This window comes from Symsagittifera roscoffensis, chromosome 10 (assembly GCF_963678635.1).
Source record: "Symsagittifera roscoffensis chromosome 10, txSymRosc1.1, whole genome shotgun sequence".
Classification (NCBI taxonomy): domain Eukaryota; kingdom Metazoa; phylum Xenacoelomorpha; order Acoela; family Convolutidae; genus Symsagittifera; species Symsagittifera roscoffensis.
Window position 1 is genome coordinate 32,413,429 of NC_087071.1, and position 24,981 is coordinate 32,438,409.

General features: G+C 35.0%; 3 protein-coding genes across 3 annotated transcripts in view; 1 reads left to right on the forward strand and 2 right to left on the reverse strand.

Moving 5' to 3' along the window:
• LOC134855152 (serine/threonine-protein kinase RIO1-like) overlaps positions 1-24,981 on the reverse strand; it is a 127,196-nt gene that overhangs the window by 24,475 nt on the left and 77,740 nt on the right. The gene's annotated exons all lie outside the window — the stretch shown is intronic.
• Positions 1-24,981, reverse strand: part of LOC134855149 (histone acetyltransferase KAT6B-like) — a 228,685-nt gene that overhangs the window by 12,323 nt on the left and 191,381 nt on the right. Inside the window, exons 2-7 of the mRNA XM_063871563.1 lie at positions 3,650-3,741; positions 3,370-3,580; positions 3,079-3,203; positions 2,921-3,005; positions 1,965-2,846; positions 1,613-1,774 (exon numbers count right to left, since the gene is read on the reverse strand). Of these exons, the coding sequence (XP_063727633.1) occupies positions 1,613-1,774; positions 1,965-2,846; positions 2,921-3,005; positions 3,079-3,203; positions 3,370-3,580; positions 3,650-3,682 (1,498 nt within the window). The 5' untranslated portion in view covers positions 3,683-3,741. The remainder of the gene's footprint in view (positions 1-1,612; positions 1,775-1,964; positions 2,847-2,920; positions 3,006-3,078; positions 3,204-3,369; positions 3,581-3,649; positions 3,742-24,981) is intronic.
• Positions 12,217-24,981, forward strand: part of LOC134855157 (zinc metalloproteinase-disintegrin-like bothrojarin-4) — a 29,019-nt gene continuing 16,254 nt past the window's right edge. Inside the window, exons 1-4 of the mRNA XM_063871571.1 lie at positions 12,217-12,373; positions 14,528-14,765; positions 19,354-19,494; positions 20,378-20,623. Coding sequence (XP_063727641.1) covers positions 12,220-12,373; positions 14,528-14,765; positions 19,354-19,402 — 441 coding nt within the window. The 5' untranslated portion in view covers positions 12,217-12,219 and the 3' untranslated portion in view covers positions 19,403-19,494; positions 20,378-20,623. The remainder of the gene's footprint in view (positions 12,374-14,527; positions 14,766-19,353; positions 19,495-20,377; positions 20,624-24,981) is intronic.

Consider the following 24,981-nt stretch of genomic DNA (forward strand, 5'->3'; position numbering starts at 1 on the left):
AAAAAATTCCAACTAGTTATTCTTAACACTGGGACTGTTTTTTGAAACTGTTTCAATTTCGTTTCAATCACGACTGAAAGGGCTTCAAAATGATATATCACTCAACCCATTCCGATGATTAATTATGGAACCTGATTTTGCGTGGAAAATTTAAAAAAAAAGAAAAACTAAAACACACCCGAAACGAAAAAAAATCATCCAGACCTATATAAGAGTACTCACTACGTTCATTACTCTTATTAAAATTATCATATTTGGAAAAACTGGATCAATAGGCAAAACTATATTTCGCTTGGAAATCTGAAAAATAAATTCCATTTTCAAAATTAGAACTCGATCACGTTTTTTGGGACCTTTATAATTTGCTGTTCGATAGTGGAGTTTGCCTTCATTTTAACAAAAGAAATGCACTGAACTTAATAAGAAATCAAGTCAAACCGCGAAAAAATTTGATCGTGAACAAAACTTTTAAGACTTTTTCTTATAAAACATCACAACCTATATAAAAGGCTGAACTACGATCATCGAGCCTTGAAAATTTACTTTCCATCAGAGGTATTGATTGTATGTTATCCATCAGAGGTATTCCATCAGAGGATATTGATTGTATCCATCAGAGGTATTGAAATTTCAATTTAATTGAGCACGTAAACAGCTTTTGCACGTTTTTCTTCAACATTTCACAGAAAAGTTGTTTCCTGAGAAAAGTCAAGTACCCTATTACAAGACACTTTAACGAGCTTTAATCAGCAAAATCATTTCAAGTTAATTAGCATTTGATTTTTGGCAAGAAAAAAGTAAGCCACTTAAGATGTTGTCCGATGTGGGAGTTCGAAGTAATTTATCATAATGAGACCCTTCCTCCTTGATTTGTGCTGCAACAAAAAATAAGATCGACTAAAAACGGCCGGGGTATTTCGACAATAAAGAGTCAACGAACGCAATGAAACAGAAAAAAAAGCTGAATTTTTTTTGAAAAAATCTCAACTCAAAAAAATGCATTTAAAGCTCTTTGAATTTCTAGAACAATTTATGATAGTAACTTTCTCTGATAAAACTCAACCAATTTGAGAAAACTGGATCAATAAGTATTTTTTTGCTCGGAAATCTGAAAATGAAACTAAAGTTCGATCACATTTTATTGTCCTTCACATTTTTTTCTATTCGATAGTGGAGTTTGCCTTCCTTTTTATAGGAAATGAACTGAACTTAAAAAGATACCATCAAACGAACCGCAAAGAAAAAATTAAGCCTGAACAAATCATAGATTTTTTCTGACAAAAAAATAATCACGATCTATAGAAGAGTCTGAGCCTGAACTACGGTCATCGAATCTTAGACAATTATAAGCAAAAAAAATGGTACATTGAAGAGCTTTTTTCGCATGATGTGGCCTTAAGTTTTTCTGCGGAAAAAAATTGTAAGAAAACAGAACTTCACTGCAAATCGAATCACTACCAAAACGGTTTGAAAATGAAGTACTATTGAAACCCGTCCGAACTTTTTTTGCAATATCTCATATTGCGTGAAAAAAAAAACCAAATCCAAAATTTCTCAGCATCTTCGCTGGTAGGGACAACAAACCCTATTTATTTTTTCTACCCCACCGCACCTGATTCTTCTGACAAGGGGACACTGTCTTCATTCACGAGAACCGGCGGTGTCGCCACTAAAGGAGGGAAGTCCAAATTCTTCGGCTTCACTTTCCTGAAGGAGCGCGTTGTGGTTGTAGTCAACATGTTATTACTACGAATCACTCCGTCTCTCTTTTTATCTAAATCACGAGATATTTATTACATTTTAATCAATGCAAAAGAGCGATCACTACACCAGCTTCTTCGAATAATGCAATTAAAATGAGGGTTCTAATATTTCGGTCTGATGAATAATTACCATAGAGACGTGTTTCCGATATTTGATCAAACAATTGCACAGTTCAATATTTTGCAGAAAAAATAACTTACTTAGAAGTTCTTTGAACGACTTCGGAGGTACTTTTAATCCGGATGTCGAAGGCTTCTCCACTTTGTACAAATGCGACAGACCATCAATTAAACCATTGATCCCCGTCTTCCTTTTCATTGCTGTCAGCGTATTTCTTTGTGTTTTAACATTATTCTGATTGTTTATTGCATTCTTAACATATTTTTTCTTCAGGTTATTTGATGTCCACTGCGAGCCCCAACGTTTCTGCATCGACAGAAAACTTTTTTCGGTTTTTAAAGTTGTACGTCTGCTACCTGCAGTAGGCACGAAAAACGAAGTCAAACCATCCACTAACTCTTTCGGCTTACTCGGTTTTAGATCTTCTGAGCTTCTAATTTTTTTCAGCAAGGAGCCTGATTTAGGGAGCGAAATCTGATCAACTGAAGGATGAGAAGAATTTGAATCTTCTGAATGACTCGAAAACGATTCTGGGCTACTCGATTTCATTGCTGGATTTGAATATTGCGACATCAGTCGGTTAGTTGTCGATGGACTGACTTGACATCGAACTGCTATATTCTGTTGCTGTCGCAAATAGTTGAGGTTCAAGTACAGACCGCGTTTTATATGATCATCGCATTTTTCGCACATCCAGTTTAACAATTTCTTACGATCTTTTGGATTTGGATTCGATTTAGATGACAGACAACGAGTGTGGTAGAGTAAATCGCAATTACTGCACGCTACGTGAGTAGTTGCACTAGCTGTTGAAGTTCTAGCGACTGTTTGTTGTGGATTGTAATAAGACGGCATTCCACATGAAGCACATGTTTTGCAGTCCCAACATGTCCAAGAGAAGCTATCGGTTTTGACGAGAACTTCTATCAACTCAGGGGAGTAATGGAGACAGATAACGTGGACTAAAGCAAAACCCGGAAACTTTGAGATTTTGAAAACTTATATCAAACTAAACTTTTTTGTTTCTTATTCATACCTGAACATTCGCACTGAGTGCATTTGATGAAATTTTTTAAACTACCAGACTTCTGGCAAATTGTACACAGATGAAGCTTCCTTGGCTGTAAAAAAAAAAACAGTTTAAATTCATCCCTTATTAAATTAGTTCAAAATCCGAGGAAAAGCTTGACATACTGCAACATCTGGAATATTCTGTGACAACGTAGTCTTTCTCTTTTCCTTTTGGACTTTTAAGGGAGGCGCATAATCGTATGAGAAACTCGTTAGCTTGTATCTATTTCCACGCTTCTCCAGTGCGCCTGAAAATTTCAACCACCAATTAAAATAAATCGAATAATTTCTGACGACAAAATAAATTGACGAAATCCAATGAAATACTCAGACAGTCAATGAACATCCAACTTCAGAAATTCATCCTGTAAAAATTCCGAAACTGTGAAAATAAATGAAACGATTAACACCAACCTTCTTCGTGTGCTGTTTTCAAAGCTCTTCTCAAGCTGTTCCGAACATCGATGCTGGAATTTCCACCAGGTTGACATCCAGGCAACCTGATAACGCATTTCGACAGAATGAAATCTTCGATAAATTTCGATGTCGCCCAATCGGAATGCTGGCCTGATGAGTCTTCTAATGCCCGGATAATGGCACTCCAAACATCGTTGCTATCGTATATCTAGGCAAAACGTCAAATTTTGACATGAAAACTTGATAATTATATTCATTCACGAAATTTAAAATTCACCGTCAGCAAGGCGACTTTCTTCCTATTTGCCATTTTCAGAGTTGCTTCATTTAGGGCAATCAAAAACTTTCAATATTAGCAACATGACATCTGAAAAGTGAAGTGTACAAATGTTCTATGAGGAGATGATTATTGTAAAGGCAAAAAACGTTCAAAAAAACGATCAATCCTCAACAAAATTTCAGAAAAATAACAAAAAGTTGGTTGACTGAACTATAAAATTTAAATAATACGTATTAAGTTAATTAAATTGCCTTAAGTTACTGAGAACACGCTCAGAGAATTATATAGAACCAAACTTTTCGCTATTTTGTTTTCATGGGGTAACCAGAAGCTCAAAAGTATCATAGCGAATGCAACAACTGCAGACCTGAAGAAACTTACACTTATAACTGAAAACTAAACTTTGAACAATGCAATGACTGGGTTTTATGCGAACCCTTGGATTATATTCCTAAATCCTTTATTATTATTATTATTATTATTATTATTATTATTATGATTATAGCAACCGCGGTTACAGTCAGGAGTCCCTTCATCACATATTGCAGTCGAAATCCTTGGAATTTTCTAGATAAGGAAGTGATAATGATAAAAGAAGATGACAAGTGTTGGTGTCCTTACAATTAGACTAGATAAGTGTTACGTTTCTTCAATAAGAACACGCAACTCGACACGAGAAAATATAATGTACAATTATAATTTTGTTACACATAAAAAATTTCGTCGATAGTTATTTTGTCATAAGTTGTTCCGAGTACGCAAGCGTCGTCCGCAATCTGTTCTCTGTTTTAAGGAGCTGCCTGCTCTGAGTTCCTCTCTGTTTTAAAGAGCTGCCTGCTCTGAGTTCCTCAGTGGATATGCTTAAGTTCTTACAAAGCTTGCTCAAAAAATTTCTGTGCTTGGGCCGGCCGCGCGCTGAATCTCAAAAGCTAGCGGTTGAAAAAGATACCCATCATCTACTAAGTCTTTATCAGAAAATGTCAAGGAAATCTGCCCTGAACGTCAGAAAAAGGTGACTAAAGGGGTAGAATGAACTTGTTTGAATTGGTACCACTAAGGGTGTTGTAACATATCGGAATCCGAATACGCAGACATCGCTGAAACAGTATGGTATTGCATGATTTGCAGAAAACAACAGGAAGCAGATCGGACTGAGAATGGTGTTTAAATTTTTCTAAGATATCTTGACGACATAGTTAGAATGGTCAAGGCCAATCCTAGCGTAGTTCTCGAGGCTACCAATAAGTTGCATCCAAACTTGCAATTCACCATAGAAGAACTTGATAGTAACGGTAATTTGGCCTTTTTGGACTTAAATGTCAACGTGGATTCAGCAAAAAAGGTCACATGTAGTTGGTACCAAAAACGCACTGATACCGTCACCATTCTAAATTCCAGAGTCTGCGCACCTTTGCAGTACAAAAGAAACGTTAATGAAGGGACGGTTCATAGAACTTTCAGAAGTACCTCAACATGGGAAGATTTTGACCAGGCAATGGAAAAAAATCGGAAACAATGGATTGAAAATCATTATCCGAAAAATTAGTCTGACAGGATAGTGTTTGAAACTCTTAACAAGATCATTGAGGGAAAGAAAAATTTAGAGGTGAAGGCATCAGAACCGAGAAATGATAAATGGTTAGAAGACTAACCACCCCTCCTTACAATGCAATATCGAGGCAATCCATCTCGACTTTTAGCTGCAAAGGTTCGGCAATTATCCGGGCACAAATAATTTTTACGACCAGAAAATTGAAAACATGCTTGTCAACCCTCGAAACTTCTTTTGCTCGTGAACTGAGACCCACCTATGTCGGCCAGAAAGTCCGACATTTAGCCACGAGAGCCGATGAACACCATAAAGGTGACACCCCAGTAGGACAACACTTGTTAGAATGTAATAAGTAGCTTGGTGATACTGCTTAGCTGAAGTCAGAGACTATAGACCAAACAGCCAACACTCATAAGCTACTCACACTAGAGGCTTTGCATACTTGGAGGGAGAGGCCGAGAATCAACACACGCGATGAATTCAGGAGCCGGAAATTGACACTAAAATTAAAGTCTATGTATAATATGGCTAAATTTTAAAAAACTGACATGTCAGAATCAAAATTATTCCCAAATCGAAACTTTATAACCATGAAAGAACAAAAAAAAACTCAGAAATTTACAGGAAAATGTTATAATAATTATTTAATTTTATTATGTACTTACAGTTGTTTAAATTTGACTGGTCATAACCTTTTGAAGCATTTGTAGACATATTTCTCATTTTTCAGATCTTTGATCTTTTTGTAAATATATTGTGAAAAATTTAATCCTGATGATGCACAAAATGTGCGAAAACATTTGAAATAACATTTGAAGGCTTAACTGCCAAATCGAACAACATCGGAGGGGTGAATTTGGATCGAAGTGCGCTCTGTATTTAGACAACCGCGTAATCAAACTTGTCAATAAGCAGACAAATACTGTATCAGCAATCAGTGTAACAGTCGCCTACTTCGGTCACATAGGAGGTTTAAGAAAAATAGGCCCTATAACCATTGGCTCAAGAGTCAGGGACACTATCTCTTGTGTTTTTCTACCTCAAAAACGGTCGGAGCCAATTCGGTTCGCTTGCGACATGAGACTAGAACCCGTTACAGCATAAAGGCCACTACCAAAATACCCCCCACTCTAGAAAATAAGAACGTCCCCATACTTAGGTCTCAAAATACCCAAAACACACGAACGCCGTTAAAAACAGGGTCGGAACAATCCGTTAAGTTACTTTTTATTGGACAGTGGAACATTGATCCATTTCAGATGGATCAACCTGAAACTCGCCTTACCTCAACATACTTATTATAAAATGCACTCGGGAAAACTAAATTTGGTACTTACATAGCAGCACACTTGAGAAACAGAGCAATTAAGCTAATTAATAACTCTAGCATAAATATAATCGAATATAACACAAGAATCTGCTCTTGTGTTTGTTTGGTCTCCTATATCAGATAGGACAACTCTACTCTCGTTTTCTACTACGACGGAAAGTGCGAATAGCAATTTCCCACTGTGTTTATTTGACAACTTTCCCGCCTTTTTAACTCGGTTGTTCTGACTTTAGATTTGATGTTTTCAGTTGTCGCGAGAAAACTGAGCATGACAGGCTCCATTCGAATTTTTGAAAAATTAAACTTCATTCCAAAACCACATATTTAGTGTTCCTCAAAATCAAACTTCCAGATATGACCGACTGGCACACAGAAGGGAGCAAGTTTACGAAGTAAATAACTGTTAATTTTTAATTTTTTCCTTGTCTCGATTCTGATCGGCTAATACAGTATTTGTCTGCTTACTGACGAATCTGAATACGCGATTGTCTAAATATTGCTACGTAATCATTTGACAGAATTAATCTCAAATTTTTGAATTGGGCGAGCATGACTTCTGACAATTTATAGTTTTGCAGAAACTGAAACCGCGACAAACAAACGCTAATACAATGTATTTGAAGAAGAGCGCTCCGAGATATGGCGATTGTGCAGCTACAACCGTTATAGAGTAATTACCGAGAACCAGGAGGGCTAACTGGGAGAATTTGCTACCCTTCCTCATCGGAAGAAGACGCTTCCTCACGCGGATTCAGGAAGTCGGAAGAGCAACTTCAAATTAATTTTAAACAACTTTAAGCTTTCTGGAAAGGCCTGAATTGAAATTAAATTATCATCAGATTCAATTTCAGAAAATCAGAAACTTGGAGATGCGGGAAAGGGTTGATCCATCTCAGATGGATATGGTGTTTTTATCTTTTGATTAAAAGTATCAGCCTAATTGTTGTAATATTAAATAGTTCGTTTTCAAATAAATTATGAATCCAAAAAAGATGCTCAAATTGTTCTCAAAACAGCAACAAGAAGCGTGCACAGTCTGCAGGGTAGAAGCGGTTGATGTGCAAGACCTGCGAAAAGTGTACCCAAAGCCATTGCATTGGGGACTCATCGACAGAGTTTGAATTCCTGGACAGAGCCTCCAATCTGAAATTCATGTGCAATGGATGCTCAATTTCTGGTTTGAAACTATGTGGTGGGAAAGGTAACGAGGACATCTTTCGTGGATTTGAAGAATTGAAGGACACCCTGGGAAAGTCCAAGTCTGTCGTGCAGTCGCTAAATTCATTGACCACTGCTCCCGAGGCGGAGGACTCTGACGTGTTGCAATCAGGAAATGAAAATGCTCCTGAACTTCGTTTCAGCGGTATACCTAAGTACAAAAGTTCAAGTACAAATGAGAAAATAGATCGAGCAATAATTTTTGAACACGAGGAATAAGCTTTATGCGAGTGTATAGTTTCATTGGGCGTCCACCCATATCAAACTTCATCAATTGTTAGACTCGGAAAATTCGATGCAGATCGTAAGAAAACAAGGAAATTATTTGTCAAGTTTTGAAATGTGTATACAGTTGATAAAATACAAGCTCGCGCGCATATGATCAAGACATATGAACCTATTTATTCGGTGAAAAAATTTGCAGTTTCGTTTCAAAATTGCCAGATAAAGAAGAACGAGAAAAGGAACAACGATTACTGAAAAACAGACGAGAATTATTCGATCAAGTAGATGACGCCAAAACTGTTAAAACCAACAAAGGTGTTTTATACTTCAACAACAAAGCGGTTATAACAAACGACTGAGACTGACTATCAGAAAATTCAAGGCACGTAAAGAAATTTTTTTATAACATCAGAAGCATTTATAAACTGAAACGCTGGCAAACTTTTTCAAATTTTTTGGTGTTTATTTCTGCAGATATTGTTTGCTTACCGGAAACATGGCTAACTGAAGAAATATCCGATGAAAATCTATTTTTAGTTGAATAAAACTGCTACCAATCGGATCGTAAATCAAAAATCGGTCAAACATCACATTGCTGAACTAAGATATGCGTTAATTCAAATTTTTGGCAGAAATGCAAACATGAGGTTCACACAAATTATTCAGCGTGCTTTTTGATTTTGTTACTTGATTTGATCTTTGTTAGCGAGAAAAAATTGAGTATCGAGACAATTTTGCAAAATTGTCAAATCATTTTCCTTTAAAAATGTATTTCAATATTGAGTCGTCATGCCTGAATAAATGTGATTATGTCAAGCAGTACACACTAAGCTACTGCAAAGGACAATACAAATTATTGAATCAGTTATTTTTTGAAAAGCCGTTTCACACTTATTACCGGTCAAGTCCAAATGTCGCTGTTGAACATTGGTACAAATAATTGAGTGAAACTCTTGCGAAAACTATACCCAAAAGAACGGAACCAACTAGAGCATCTTTACCAACCTGGTTTAGTCAATCAACATCACATATGATAAAATGTTTGAACACGGCTCGGATAAAAATTGTTGAGCCTCACAATAAAGTTAAAACTTAAAATTAACAACAGAAGAGCTTGTTGAATGAGATAAAAAAAATTTGAGCAAACATTAGCAGCGGTAAAGTCTCCGGAAAACTTTTTAAATTTTTCAGGGAATTTCGGAAATAAAATTTACCGATAATAATGCAAATAAACAAAAATTAGACAAATCAAAAGAGGCGTTTGATTTTTTTTCTCCGTGGATGTCAACTCTTCTACTTTTTTACACACTAAGCTACTGCAAAGGAGAATACAAATTATAGAATCAGTTAATTTTTGAAAAGCCGTTTCACACTTATTACCGGTCAAGTCCAAATGTCGCTGTTGAACATTGGTACAAATAATTGAGTAAAACTCTTGCAAAAACTATACCCAAAAGAACGAAACCAACTAGAGCATCTTTACCAACTTGGACTAGTCAATCAACATCACATATGATAAAATGTTTGAACAGGGCTCGGACAAAAATTGATGAGTCTCACAATAAAGTTAAAACTTAAAATTAACAACAGAAGAGCTTGGTGAAAGAGATAAAAAAAAATTGAGCAAACATAAGCAGCGGAAAGGTCTCCGGAAAACTTATCAAACTTTTCAGTGCTTTTCGGAAATCAAATTTACCGATCATAATGCATATAAACAAGAAGTAGCGGACAGTGACAAATCAAAATAGGCGTTTGATTTTTTTCTCCGTGTATGTCAAATCTTCTACTTTTTTACCGAGGAAAATAATCCATTGGACAAAACACCATATTAGACAGTGTAGTTTGTTCTGAACAAAATTTTTCTATAAAATGTGCTTCCTCGAACGTAGATGAAAGCAAGGGCAATGACGACTTGCCTCCTTTTTTGTCTGTGAAATCTTTCTGAAAACTTTTCAAACGCGTATTTTCAATAAACACTAGAAAGTAAAACCTTTCTATCATCTTCTTTTTTCATCTCCTTTTTTCATCTTCTATTTTAAACCTTTCATCAGCCCACTTTAAAAAAAAGATAAAAAAAGAAATATCGAAACTTACCAAGCAGCTTCATTGCTTTCAGTTATGTTGAAAAATTGAGAAAGAATAATTTTTAAAAGGATGTACAAACAATTTCAAAACACCAACAACGTATCCTAGCACAAAATTCGTTAAAAAAGTTATATATATATATATATATATATATATATATATATATATATATATATATATATATATATATTCAAATGTTGTAAAAGGCATAGAAAACGGAAACAAAATTGATACTTTTTTTAGACTTCAGTAAAGCTTTCGATCGTGTTGTTCACGGAATTTCGTTACGCAAACTTCAAGGAATTCGACAGAACAATTTGAATTTGATCGAATACTACCTGACTTAAAGGTCTCAACTCGTTCGAGTAACTAAAAAGAGTTCAAAATCTGAAATAGACACGAGTGGTGTACCACATGGCAGTATTTTGGGACCATTGTTTTTCGTGGTGTTCATTAATGACCTTCCAAATCGCTGCAAAACATTTATTCCCTTGTTTTTTGCCGAAGATGCAATTTTTGTAAGCCTAAATGCGGGATGGCAAAACTTTCAAAATGATATTGACAGTATGAGTGAATGGACTTTGGAAAAAAACATGCCTTTTAACGTAGATAAATTTACCTATTCGAGTTTTGGGAGAAAGTACTGCTCCATAAAACCTTAAAAGGCGGTCGGAACATTCAGGGCTTCGCCCTGATACGAGCAGTCTTGTTCAATTTCTCATTAAACAAATTTGACATATTCGATGAAACTGATTCAATTCAATGTGCAACTTTCATGTTCAACTGTGCAATTTTCATGCTAATGTATATGGTAAAAGCGCAATTGTTTTTGAGTAATTCGATGATGTAACATGTAACATGACCTTGTGGATTCATATGACGAGGCCAATTTGCAACGAGGCTTATTTTGAACTTATGTTTTAATACCAAACAACTTTCATTTTCATTTTTGTTCCGACTTTCGGTTTGAAAGTAACGGAATATTTGTGCTCGGGGTGGGTTTTTTTTTTCATTCAGACAAATTTCGACTTTTTAACTAGCCATTTTTGACGGAATTTTTTTATATCATTCAAAAGCTATTGTTGTCCTTAGCTTAAATTTGAAAAGATATTTCACCTGTGACCATTTTTCGTAAAGTTATGAGGGTTTAAAGATTGCCATTTTGGCCATTTTGACCAATTTGGGACAATTAACGCGCGATATAATTCGCGCTATTAACGCGTAAGCCGAGATTTAATCCTTCTTATAAATCGTTCCAAATTGGTTGAACGAAGCTTATTTGCCATAATTGATTTCTTACAAGGAACAAAATCTATCTTTTTGTACTTTAAATGGCGTGTGTAGGATAATTTTCATAAAAAATTTCAAATTTTAGAAAAAAAAGTTTTCATTTTATTTTATTTCATTTAATTTTTTTATGTTATTACTGCTGCTCCATAAACCTTAAAAAGCAGTCGGAACATTCAGGGCTTCGCCCTGATACGAGCAGTCTTGTTAAGGTTTTTAAATCTATAGTTCTAGAGATAACAGATAATTTAACAGGACCTTTTTGAAACAAACGACAATTTATAAAGCAAATTTTTTAACGTCGAACAACTTTCATGTTCAATCTAAGGGTCAGGGAACAATAGTTCGTAAGATAGCAGATGATCTAACATTACCTTGATGGGTCATATTACATTCGTTGGGTCCAAATTTGAACAACGCTTACAGCTTTTTCCGCGCCTGGTAATCCATTCCCTGTGATAACCGCTCGTGAACTTTTACTACTCCGAAATTTTTTGCCGTTTGTTTTATCCGATCAATTGATTTTTTACTGCAATAGTTGGTCCAGTATTTTAGTGGTACAATGATCAAAAGTGGTACAATGATCATGAGTCATGTTGACTGGGTGAAAGGAGCGATCTCAATGTGTCACAAATGCTTGTGATATTTAGGAATAGCTAACTAAAACTGCAAATTAGTTTTTGTTGATTTTAAAAAATGTCCTTGTTGTAAAACACCAGGAAAAACGCAAAAATAAAAAAAAGATTATTTTTAGCTTATACAACAACTTTTAAAACAAAATTGTTTAAATGCTAATTTTTTTGATTTGTTAGTAGTTTTGTGGTATAAAATTTATTGCCTTAGATTCGAACTTCTCGTTTAGGTAACTCAATGTGTTTGCATAATGAACCTGTGCAACATATAGATGCCCCCTTCTGTGGGGACTACATTGTCAACACAGAGGAGGGGGAGGAGTGTGACTGCGGGGGAGTGGACACCTGCGATGACCCCTGCTGTCACCCCAACACCTGTACCCTTGTAGCAGGTAGTAAAGTGAAGGTCGATGGTTAAAATCAATGCTCAAGCTGAAAAGAATTGTTGATTCAATCTAACTCAGAACAATATTTATATTTTTTCACTTTCCAACATAACAACATTTTTTACTTTCCACATATACAACGAAGGTTCCAATATTATTTTCGCTAGCGTTGCTATTTTTCTCAAATTTCGCTCGAAGCGATTTTTTTGAATTATGTTTAAAAAATTCGATATTTGCAGGAAAAGTAGTTTTTACATTAAGGATATTTTTCCTATTTTCTTTGAAATGACTCTCCGAAGAAAGAAAAGCCAAGTTTTGATCAAAAATTTTGTTGAGATAGTTAAAGCAAACTCTTATATCTTATGTTAACAGATTTTGCACAATTCTATTGCAAGTAGAAAAAAATATAGATCTTCAAAAGTATGTTTTTTTTGGATTTTTTGTTTGTAAAAATAGTAAAACAATGTCATAAGTAGATACAAAACACTCCGATTTTATTCAGCTTTTTTCGGGGCAGCTCATTTGAAGCAAGAGGTAACATTGTTTAATTTTTACAAATGTCAAACAAAAGTTTTGCCCCAAAAATTTTTAGTTTAAATAAGGGTGTGTCGAGGTACAAATGCTGATAAAAATTTGTCAAATATTTAACTCAAAATGTCCGACTAAACTGACATGTGAATTCTATAAATATTTTCTCTCAATGTTTGAGGGAGAGTTTCATCATCAAAGTATTTGAAAACGACTTTCTGCTTTTTAAAACGGGATGATTATCGCATATCGCTGGTTGACTGGTAAAAAATATGTCTCTGCGGCTTACAGCGATGATGCGAACCCCGAATAATTCATGAAACTGTGAAATTTTTGCAAAATAAAAGCTCATTCAACAGTTTAAAAAGTTTTGTTAACAGCTGTTACCAAATTGCAAAGCATGCGCTGTTTTTTGTTAAGGTTTCAATTATTTCGTAATTTATTTTGGCGAAAATACCATTTAAAAAACAAAATGCAAAGTGTTAAAAACCTCGAACAGATGATGTGAGGTGGAGAATTAATATGATACACAAAGGGTTTCTAGATGTTTCTTGAGAAGGCAGGATAAACTTTGATCGTTTCAATACTAAAATGGTTTTCTGAAAAATTCAGCGCTGCAAGCGAGTTCTCAAACTTTAATTAATAAAAGGCACAAAATTTGGCAAAAATTTATAAAAACTAATTGAGCTCCATTTTTTTCCATTATTTCATATCTATCATCATTCTCTCTGCTGTTCCAGACAAATTTATTTCATGCTCTCAAACCATTTACAAATTGATTCAAATTTTTGAAATGAAATGCCCATTTAAGAGTTGGTTTATTTTTTTGGCAAGAGTGATTACACATTTGCGATACATAAACTTATTTTTTGTCCAGGTTTCTAATTTGCCTTGCATCGCTTCAAAAATTGAAAAAATGCTCGCAAGAGCAGATCAAATGTTTTTGAGGTGGCTGATGCTCAAAAACATGAAAAGATTAATGAAACCTCCTCATCGCAGTCACATATTAACGATAGTTCATTGTAATTAGCTACATTTCAGTCGAAGCTAGCTTCCAAGTAAAAACATGCCGAGATAAGATCGAACCAAAAGCCGATGCAAGTCGAGACATGGTCTTAATGCTTTTTAATCAAGATTACTTACTGGAGTTACACGTCATAGCGTTAACAAATACCAATTTTAGGACCATTAGAGAGAACATTTCTGATTGACCAACATCATAACACTTACAAGCCAGTTCTCGATTTTTGGCATCCAAACATGCTGTAAACTAGAAAATGTAAAAATGGTGGATAAATGACAAGTTTTTGTTACCAGAACTGACGAAGTTAATTCGATTGTGAAATTAGCCACAGCGCTATGCCAGATTCAACAATCAGCGAGCAACAAAAACTGTTTTCTAACTTCTGACAATATCAAAAGCATGCAATTAAAGACAGGACTGATAAAATTGTTGCGTTTAATAACTTAGCGATTGAAAAATCACTTGGCTACATGTTTCGGCAAAATTACCATGATTCATGCTACCTTGAACTATGATTTTTGTCTTTAAAATGCTTGTAAAAAGTTTCATCGCTCTTATTCAATGAAAATGTCTGTCCCAAATGTTTGTAATCTACTAGAGCTATCCAGGTGCATCATGTTCGGCCATGGATCTCTGCTGCAACCCTGGAACCTGTCAAGTTCGCAGTGCTGGATACGTCTGTCGAGAAGAGAGCAACGAATGTGACGTAACTGAAGTGTGCACTGGAACCAGCGCCGAGTGTCCGAATGACGACTACAACAGAGCAGGCATGGAATGTACTGCAGATGGAGCATCGGGACACTGCTACGCGGGAAGCTGTCGATCGGTTTACTCTCAATGTCTACAGTAAGACTAATGAAAACGGGTGATTTTCCCTCCACGTCACACAAAGAATAACAGTTATAGTTTAGCGTTAATTATAAATATCAACCCGCACTGGAGTTTCATAGACATTTTATTTAATTGTTCGTTACCATTTGCCCACTACCCCCGTCCCATCCTATAAGTAAGGAGGGTTCAAGGGTTGAACGGATGGGGGTATTTAATGGTTGAAGGAGGGGATAATTGAACCTGACCCACCCTCCCTCAGCTCCTCCCTAATGGTTGAAGGTGGGAATGATTGAACGAAAGGTGACTAGACCCCCCCCCACCAGTCCCCCTCCGCATTTTGCTCCCCCCTCAGTTTATCCCACCTCCTCTTCCATTTTCCCAACCCCTATGGCCCGAAAAATGGTCTGGTTTGGTGCTATCCTTTCGTTTTTCTTCATGTTTTTGAGGAAAAAATTGATTTTTATGGATTAATGCTGAGATAAAAAATCTATTATAATGGAAGAGAAATCGATTGTAATGGATTATTTTTAATGAAACTTTTTAATTATAATCTATTATAAAAACGGTTAAGTTTTAAAACGGGGATCTGAAATCGACTATACTGTTCAAAATTTTTTTCATTAAAAATCCATTATAATTGATTATTATCCGTGAAACTCCAGTGCGGTAAATGTTATGTGCGGCCGTTGAATAGACAACAGTGTCAATAGACATGTCAGTAAGCAGAAAAAAATTTCAGTTTCTATATCTAAGGCAATCGATTTCTGCAAAATCAAAAAAACCACCCATTAGTCTCTAGACATTTCCAAAAAACTTTGTTAAGCATAATGTTATCTCAATTCTCAAGTGAATTTGAAAACTTTTGAATTGATATTTCTGATTGGGTGTAAAAGGATATCAAATGCGAAATGATATTCTTTCCGCCCAATCTGAAATATCAATTAAAAAATCAATTTTGGAGATTTGAGATAATATTATGCAAAACAAAGTTTTTTGGAAATTAAGTAGTGATTATAAGTAGTAAGGTTGGCTCAATTTAGTAGCGTTTAAAATTTGTAGCATATTAGACAAAATCATACAAATAAATTTTGAGCCACAAGGTGTTAACCAATCGTTTTCACAATCCAGAGCAGGGGCGGATCTAGGATTTTCTCGAGGGGGGGGGGGGCGGATTTTCGAAAAATTTTCCAAAATTTTGACGACCTTTTTTTTTTTTTAGGTCGACCAAATTGATTTTTCGAGCTCTCCCAAAGCACTGTTTTTGCCCCTATTTTGAAAAAACAGTCAAAAAAGCCGTTTTGGGCACTTTTTGAAAAATTTTGGCAAAAAAATTGCGTTTTTTTGGCGCGCGCTTCCCCTCAAAGTTAGTATATATTGGCGCCGAAGGCGCCTTTAGAAAAATTTTAGGGTCGGTCCGCCAAAAATGGATTTCTGAAAAAGTATCAAAGGGGGTACCCTTTGGGTCGGCAGGGGGTCGAATCCCTGAGGGGGGAGGCGTCCGCTCCCCCCGCCCCCCCCCCCCTAAATCCGCCCCTGATCCAGAGAAACCTTGCCAGTTTCATGATGAGTTTAGACTAAACTTCTCTCTGTATATCATGAGGTTTTACTGCGTGTTAGTATATATAGATTCGTTTGTTCCCCCGGCTCTTTAAACGGCTTACTCAACTTTGTTGACTTTTTGCAAAGTGAAAATGTTTCATCGTGCTTAAGTTTATGGTCGGAAAAAAATTCAACGAGATCTGTCGCAGTTACGGAGAAAAAGAACAAAAAATGGGGTCCTGCAACTTTTTCATTTGAATTGACAGTTAGAAATCTTCTGTTTCACTCTCATTTCAAGTCCCATAATCAATATTACTAATTTTCTGAAGCAATAAAATCAGCTAAATGTTTTTTCATCAGTGCATCGTTTTAAACTCATTAAAATTTCTGATTTTATTGAGTACTTTTATAGGTCGTGGTGATATTTTTTCATGAAAAAAAATCTTTAAATTTGGTTCACACTCAGTTTTGTTTTTTCGCGGTTTGCATTTTGAGTTTTTTCAAATTCTTTTCATTTCCTTTGTTGAAAGGAAGGCAAACTCCACTATCAATCAGCAAAAGTGAAAAGGTAACAAAAAACGTGATCGAGTTCTAATTTGATTGCCAGATTTCAATGCTAAAATATTTTATTAATTGTTCCTGTTTTCTCGAATTGAGTTAACTCTACCAAAAAAGCACCAATCAAAAATTGTTCGTGAAACTCAAAAATATTTAGGGATATATATATATATATATATATATATTTTTTTTTTCTTTTTAATATTCGAAAGTTGAACTTTTTTCAAAGAACTAGTCTTTATTTCTACTTCTCTACGTTAGTTTTCTTCCAATTGTCGGGTATGTTAAAAAAGTATGCAAAAAATTCATTTTCAAAAGATCAAGGCTTCGTTGACAATTTTCTATCGATTGAGGCTGAATTGAAGCTGAATTTTTAATGAATGAACAAAAAATAATGGGATGATTTAATAGAAACTCTACAAAATAAGTTTGAAAAAAATACAATTAAAATTTTAGATGACTTGTGTGAACTGGTTGAATTTAGGATTTATACGGTTTTAAGTCAAACACTTGTGATAGACAGGGGCTAAACAATAGAAGTTAATATTTTGCAGTTTATTTCCAGTATCCGTTTACGAAACAGGCGCATGCGCATCTTTTGTGACACTATTGAAATATTTTCAATTTCAATGAAGGCTATTCGAATTCAACGTTGAAAAACTCCTGCAGAACTGAAAAGGAACTAGTTTTTGATATTTACGTTTTAAGCCAACTTCTGTCAAAAAAGCCCATTTTATCGTGTACACTTTCATGGTCCGAAACATTTTCAGTGTGATCTATCACAATTAAGGAGAAAAAAATGCAAAAAATGGGGCAATACATTTTCTTCTTTGTCGCTGCATTTCATTTGAATTGAAAGTTAGAAATTTTCCGTTTTACTCTCATTTCAAGTCCCAAAATCATTGTTACTAATTCTCTGAAGCAAAAAATTAGATAAATTTTTTTGAAAACTGAATCGTTTTCATGAGTGCATCTTTCTGAACTCATTAGGTGTATCAAACTTATTGACTACTCTTATATAGGTAGTGGTGGTTTTTCTTCAGGAAAAAATCTTAAAGTTTGATCACGCTCAGTTTTGGCTTTTCAAGATTCGAGTTTTGATTTTGTTTACTTCATTTCCTTTGTTAATAGAAGGCAAAATGCACTACCAATCAACAAAAGTGCAAAGGTTCCAAAAAAATGAGAATTTTAATTAAAAAAAATGAGACTTTTATTTTAATTAGCATATTTCCTTTGATCCTGTTCTCTCAAATTGGGTTAATTTTATCAAAAAAGCACCAAACAAATTGTTCGTGAAAATGAAAAATTTTTAGGGGCAATGATGTTTTTTAAATAAAAGTCAAAAGGTGAAGTTTTTTTCAAAAACAAGTCAGGTTTTTTTTCTGTTTTTCTGCGTTCATTTTTTTCTAACTGTCAGCTGGCTATGTTTAATTTAAAATTCATTACAAAAATATCCATTATCAAAAGATCAAAGCTAGATTGACAAATTTTTATTGACTGAAGCTGAATTTTTACTTAATGAATAAAAAACCGTTTGATGATTTAATATAAACTCTCCAAAAAAAGTTCAAAAAATTACAGTTAAATTTTTAGGTGACTTGTGTGAAATGGTTGAATTTAGGATTTATACTGTTTCAAGTCAAATGGTTGTAATAGAAAGGGCTAAACATTAGAAATTAAGTTTTTTTTGCAGTTCAATTTCAGCATCCGTTTAGGAAGCGGGCGCATGCGCATCTTTTGTGGCACTATTGAATGGTTTTCACTTTCAATGAAGGCTATTCAAAGCCCAACGCTATAAAGTCTTTTAAATTGCTGAAACTGAGACGTTTCTGTTTACCAAGGGGCAAACATTTTTGACCGTATTTTGTTGTTGAGTTATGAAACCAAGCTTATAACGGTGTACCATGATCAATGACCAAATTCTAAAAAAAGGAAATTTGAAAAGTTGAAACTGAACTTTTAATAAAAAACTGAAATTCGTAAGTTAATCTCTTCAATAAGAGTACCAAAAGTACCAAGAAAAGTTACAGCTAATTGTTTGTTCTTGTTTTTTTGCTACTTCACATCTGCTCATGATTTTATGCTTCAAGGAAAACTTGAACATAAAGTGGGGATAGGCTTCAAATGTATTATTTTTTTACCTATAAGTTGCCAATTCCGACAAAAACTCAAAAACCATTCGTTGGCATATTAGAGTAAGCGAGCTATATGTATCTTTTCTTTTTCTTTTCTTGTAGTTTTTAAAAAGCGAGATTAGAACTTTCTATTGAAATTAGGTTAATTTCATGTTTAATGCATTCCTAGTTTTTTTTCACCGACGTTTTGTATTCAATTTTACAATCTCAATATGACCTATGCATGTAAGAACAGTTTTGTTGAACTTACGGCACTGTAAATTAGGAAAACAAATCCGGAATCTTTGGCTCGTAAATACGAAATAGATCAAAAAACGTTTAACAATATGGGTTTTGTAACGGATTTTGAAATTGTTTTTTTTTTGCCTCAGACTTTACGACCCAACTGGCCTATATACTGACTCAGCTGAACGTGATTAATGTTGGAGTGTCAACACAAGAGGCGACGAATATGGAAACTGTGGTTCTAGTTTTCACGAGGATCTAACTGCGTGTAGCCAAGAAAACGAGAGGTATTTCGGATCTATTTAATAATTACACCTACCCCCTTTCAAGAACGGGGGGGGGGGGGCTGTTAAGTAGATTAAGACCAATCAGAAAGCAGCACAACTTGAATTATTAATAGAACACTCTAGAGGTCAATTTACTGCTTTTATTTATAGGAATGATAATTCATTACTAGATACCAAAGGGGGCAACTGTTAAGTAGATCCGGTAATTTATTATTCAATGCACCCCTCAACAATTTTTCATTCATAAAATTTGTTTCCCTGCTGAGAACAAGTCCAGCGCACAATTTTGATTGAATTCTAGCTAATTTCAGAGACAAGTCACAAATTAAGGACTCAATTTGAAGTTCCATCTCAGATCAAAATTTGGTTTGGGATTACTATTACAATTAAAAGCAAGTGCTACACGCGTAACGGAATTTTTTAAACAAATTTTGCGGAGGCCAGAGTCTCAAAACACCGGTATGCGCCAAAAATCTCGAGCAATCGACGTCATTTAAACTGCTGAAAATTCATGAAATGTCACTTTTTTTTCAGACAAGTATGAATAACGAATTTTTTTTTGATCCAAGATTTTTCTTTCGACTGCCTCAAACGACTAAAAGGCAGCAGAACGACTAAAATGGACTATTTAAGTGACAGATGAAAACAATTTATATAAAAAATTCGACCAAGAACAAAATTCTGTAATTATTCAGAGTTCGGAAAAGTTTGTCAGAGTTATGAAAAATTAGATGCAAAATATATCACCTGTCCCTATACTTCGACCTCGAACGATCATTTGAGTTGTGTTAATAAAAAAGACATTTTAAATTCAATCAGAAGCTCAGGCGTTGAACAGTAAATTTAAATAGCAATTTTTGATCACATGAAAATGCAATTGCAGGTGCGGCAAGCTCATGTGCGCGTTTGACAGTGGAGCTGAGCCCATTTCTTTATTCAATGTTTGGCGGTTCAGCGTGAGCTATAGCAGTTTCAGATGTTATACGATTGGATGGCTGTTTCCTTCTATGGATGTCGCTGATGATTGGGCTTATGTGCGCAATGGCATCTGGTGTGCTGAAGATAGTTTCTGTCACGACAGACAATGTACTCACATATCTGAAATACCCGCACTCACAACTTGTCCTTTGTAAGTTATAACAAACAATAGTATCGAAGGCTATGATTAAATGCAGCAAGACTGCTCGTATATCAGGGCGAAGCTCTGAAAGTTCTGACTGCACGTTACGGCCAAATTAAAAAGTTTTTTTTTTGTCCAAAAAATTCACTAACTACTATTCCAATTGTTTTTAAAAAAAAAACAGTTTCGACTTAATTTTCAGTACTGTAGCACTTACTGTGAAAATGTTGTCAGTATAATTTGTAAAAAGCTTGCATCAGTTAAAACAAAAGGAGCTCGGTTCAACAAAAAAAGAGTTTTTTGGTTCATTTTTCCCAATTTAAATACTAGCAAAGCAATCGAGATGTGCCCTTTTATCATTACTTATCTTATTACATTGGAGTTCTGAGCGCCAAAAATTTGAAATTTACCATCTAAAAATTTGTATCTCATACATGAGGAAAATTACATCCTACTGTAAAACATTGAAACTCGCATTCCATTTCATGATTCCTAGGTCGTGGTCTCGGAATGATATAGCTTGTTTACTACCCGGAGATGCGCACCCCCTTTCATCGCGGATGAATTGTCCCCATATACTACTCATCTGCGCTAAATTAAAATCTGTTATTAAAGTTCTTGAGACTCATGCCGTAAACGGCCCAAAGTTAATATTCCGATAACTTGAACTGTAATTTATGCGATTGAATCTGATTGGCTAAATTTAGCTTATCGAACTCAACGATATCAGGCATTTCAAAAAACATATTATGTTGTCAAACAATCAAGTTAAATTCAAGTCACTAGTTTCAAATCCCATCAAATTAATTTCAAATTATTTTCAAGTAAAAAATTAATAGTTCAACATCTTGAAATGAAACTATTTTGATTCTACTTGGATGGCTAAAATTAGCCAATCAAATTTCAGTAGCAACTCAATGTTTTGTTCCTAATTTTGAGTCGATTTATTAACAAGCCGAATCGGCTAAAATATAGAAGAAAAGTTTGGTAAAACTTTTTATAATTATTTCAAATTAGCTGCAGAATTTAACCATAGAAACACAGAAAATAGTTTCAGTGAAAAAACGACCACTTTTTCAACTGCACAAAATTCGTCCTGTTAGAAATCGGGAACAGAATAAAGTGATTGCAATTGTATTGAGTTAGGACCGAGTTGGTTAACTCATAGAGTAATTTCGGATAGGGTACACCGTCTGCTCGTCACGCTATCTTATTTTCGGCCGGATAGATTCGTGCAACTTCTTAGTCTAATACCGATCCTAATCTTACTCTTATACTATCTAGTCTCAGGTTGTTTAACTAGTCTCTGCTAGGCTCAATAGATCTAGGGTATACTGGTTTATTGCGGCTGCTGAAGTGCTCGGGAGAGTCCAACTAATTTCTAAGTTAAATTCAAATCTCTCTGGTGCTGAAATTACAAGTAACTTCAGCACTTACAAATAAGTGGGTTGTTAGTTAGATGGATCATGATTGGTTAATATTAAATACTTTACATTGGTAAAATATCTAAATTATCCAATCATAAAATGTAGTTTAGATCAGGTTCCACCCATCCGGGTTTTACAGAGTTTTTTAGAATAGTTCTTCTGCAATTCGAAGGATGGATGATGGACGTTGGTGTTTGGCGAACATCTTATTTCTTCTGATTCCTTTTTGTTAAAGAAGTTCCAGGAAGCTGGAGTTAGAGACATAAGACGTTGTGTCTTCTAGTGACAACGACTAAGTCTTCGCAACAAACTCAAATCTGATTTCAGAATGGTTGGCTATGTCAGGTTTTTCTGTTCTGCGTGGAGAACTTCTTTTGTGTCTGATCTAGTTTGGGAATGGCGTGGAGATTGTGCGTGGAGGGGATGCCTGGTTACTCGGATCTGTACGTATACTTGAACATCGAGGTGGTCATTGGTCTAGTTCAATGAAGTCCTTTTCTGCGAAGTCAAGTCGTACTCTAAATCCTTTGAGTTGTGATTGTGAGTGGCATATCGATTGTGGTTGGTCATTCTCTCTCGAGTGTAGTGGGGTCGTTTTGTCTTTAGATGTTCGTCCTTGGTGTTGTATTCTGATCTATGTATTGCATAATGTAATTTACATTTTATAAAACATTTATTAGTTTAATATTTTTTAATTATGATTTTAGTTAGTTGTTTTCACAAAAGCTTTTTGTTTTAGTTCGGTTATTTTGAAGAGTTACTCACACTTGAGTAGCTCTTATTAAAAATAGAGGTGTGGTCACAAAGCGTGGATGTAGCACGGTGGGTTAGGCCGGCTATAGAGCATGCTCAGGACGTCCTTCCTGGTGGGTTAGGCCAGGAGTGGGAGTATGATTTCATGCGGTTTTTGTGAGGGGTCCTGTTATGTGACAACGTTTTATGTTGGGTTTGTTGTGGTTTTTCTTATGTCTTGTTGGTTATGTCCTTTTTCCAAAAAGCAAATTGTTTGTGGTATGGGTTTGTCTTTCGACTTTTTTGTGTTTTATTATTTCTTTCTTAGACTTTATAATAGTCTTCAAAAGAATAAATTATCCAGTTTTAAACTGGGTTAATCCGGTTTGGGTACCGTTGGTTTCCTTTTCTTAGTCATGCTGTTATTCTATGATTTGTGGTATTTAGTAAGCTGCGTTGGTTAGTTTTGTTTAGTATATGATTCCTTTCCAACCGGGTTAAAGGAAAGTTTGAAACATGTTATTATATGTTAGAGTTGTTGATTGTGAAAACTTGAAACTGAAATTCATTATTTTAAACAATTCTTCGTGGGCGAGCTGTGCGAGTGTGGATAGAATTTCTGTGCGAATAAATGAGAATATCAAAAGGTTAGTACTGCATTTGCATTTTATTAATTTACTGCATAGAATTTGGAAATTTACTGCTAGTTATGGGGGAATTTTAAGTTACAAATTTTCATCATAATTAGATTTACTGCTTGTGGGGAAAATTTTAGAAATGAATTTATTGCATTGGTATTAAATTTATAAATTTATAAGTGTAAGAGATTAATAGAATTTTTGAAATCTGTTTGATGAATTTTGCGATTTTTATTTGTCTTTTGTGGTTTTTGTAGGTGATTGTCGGATGAAGGCTAAAAATCTAAAGAAAACATGAATAAAGTATGGTGAGTTTTTTAATATTTTAATTAGTTAGTAATATTCATTTAATTCATACTTACCTGTTAGTCGTCGGGGAAAAAACCGTGGGGGAAGATGTCGTGAATTAGTTCTGAAGTTGTTAGTAGTTTAGCTAAGATGCGGATGATATTTTTAGTTTGAAGCAGTGGCCAAAGTAATTGAAGTGCCTTAATAGTGGTTAGTTCTTCAGTGCCAACTGCAAACTCATAAGGTGTGTTTTGGATTAGATTATATAATTTGTGATTGAATTTAGTGTTGTGGATGAATTCTAAAATTGGGATTTCTATAGGTTGTACAAACTCGTGCGGGATAAGGAAGGGTCGGGATTCTTCTGCGTTGAAGGTCTTGGTGATGGGACAAAAGATATACATTTGGGTTATGGGATCATAACTTCGAAGAATACCATGGAGGTTAGTGTCTTTAATACAATATGTGAAATTTAGGAAAAATGGTGAAGTGTATTTGGAATTAATGAATTGAAAACGATGGTGTGGTTGTCTAGAGGGTGTGTGTAGGTCAAAGTGATTTTGGATGAAGCGATAATAACTATATGTGTGGGTTTGTTTAGTGCGCAACATAATATCGTGTGAGCAGTGTAAATCTCTTTCGTGTGGTGCAAGGAAATGAAAGGTTAGTGAAAATATTTGGAAGCGTTCTTTAAAACTTTCGTATGCTTGTGTGTCTGTTAGTGCTTCTGAAATAATGTGATCAAACTTTCGGTCGAAGATGTTTAGTGTGAATGTATATGGTGTCTTGATGAAAAATTTCTCGGTAATTTGTGGATTAGCGAAGCGATCGTCGTCTAAGAATTGATCTTGGTTAGCTCTGATGATGTTGTGATCATAGTATTCGAGTGTATATTCGTTAGCTCTAGGTGCAGTGTGTGTTTTTAGTGATTTTTTATATCCAACGTAAGTAAATTGTCTAGCGGTTAGTGGTGTAGTGAGTCGATATAGCATGTCCGTATTTCGCTCTATATCGATGTGAGTGTTAGATAAAGGTAAGCAAAGAGGGTTAGTAAAATGATAATATGAGGTCCAAGAGAGAGTGGGCATTAAAACGTATTCATCTACAAAGTTGCGTGTTTCGTTAGTGTCGTGGGGGGTGTTTAAGGTGTATTGTGGGAATGAGGGTAAGGTGATGGCTAAAAATTCTTTTGTGTTAGTATGCTTGGGGTGGTTGATGTATTCACGGGCTGTTCCTGGTTTTGCTGGGAAAGGATGGTTGGGGAACTTTCTTTTAAAAGTGC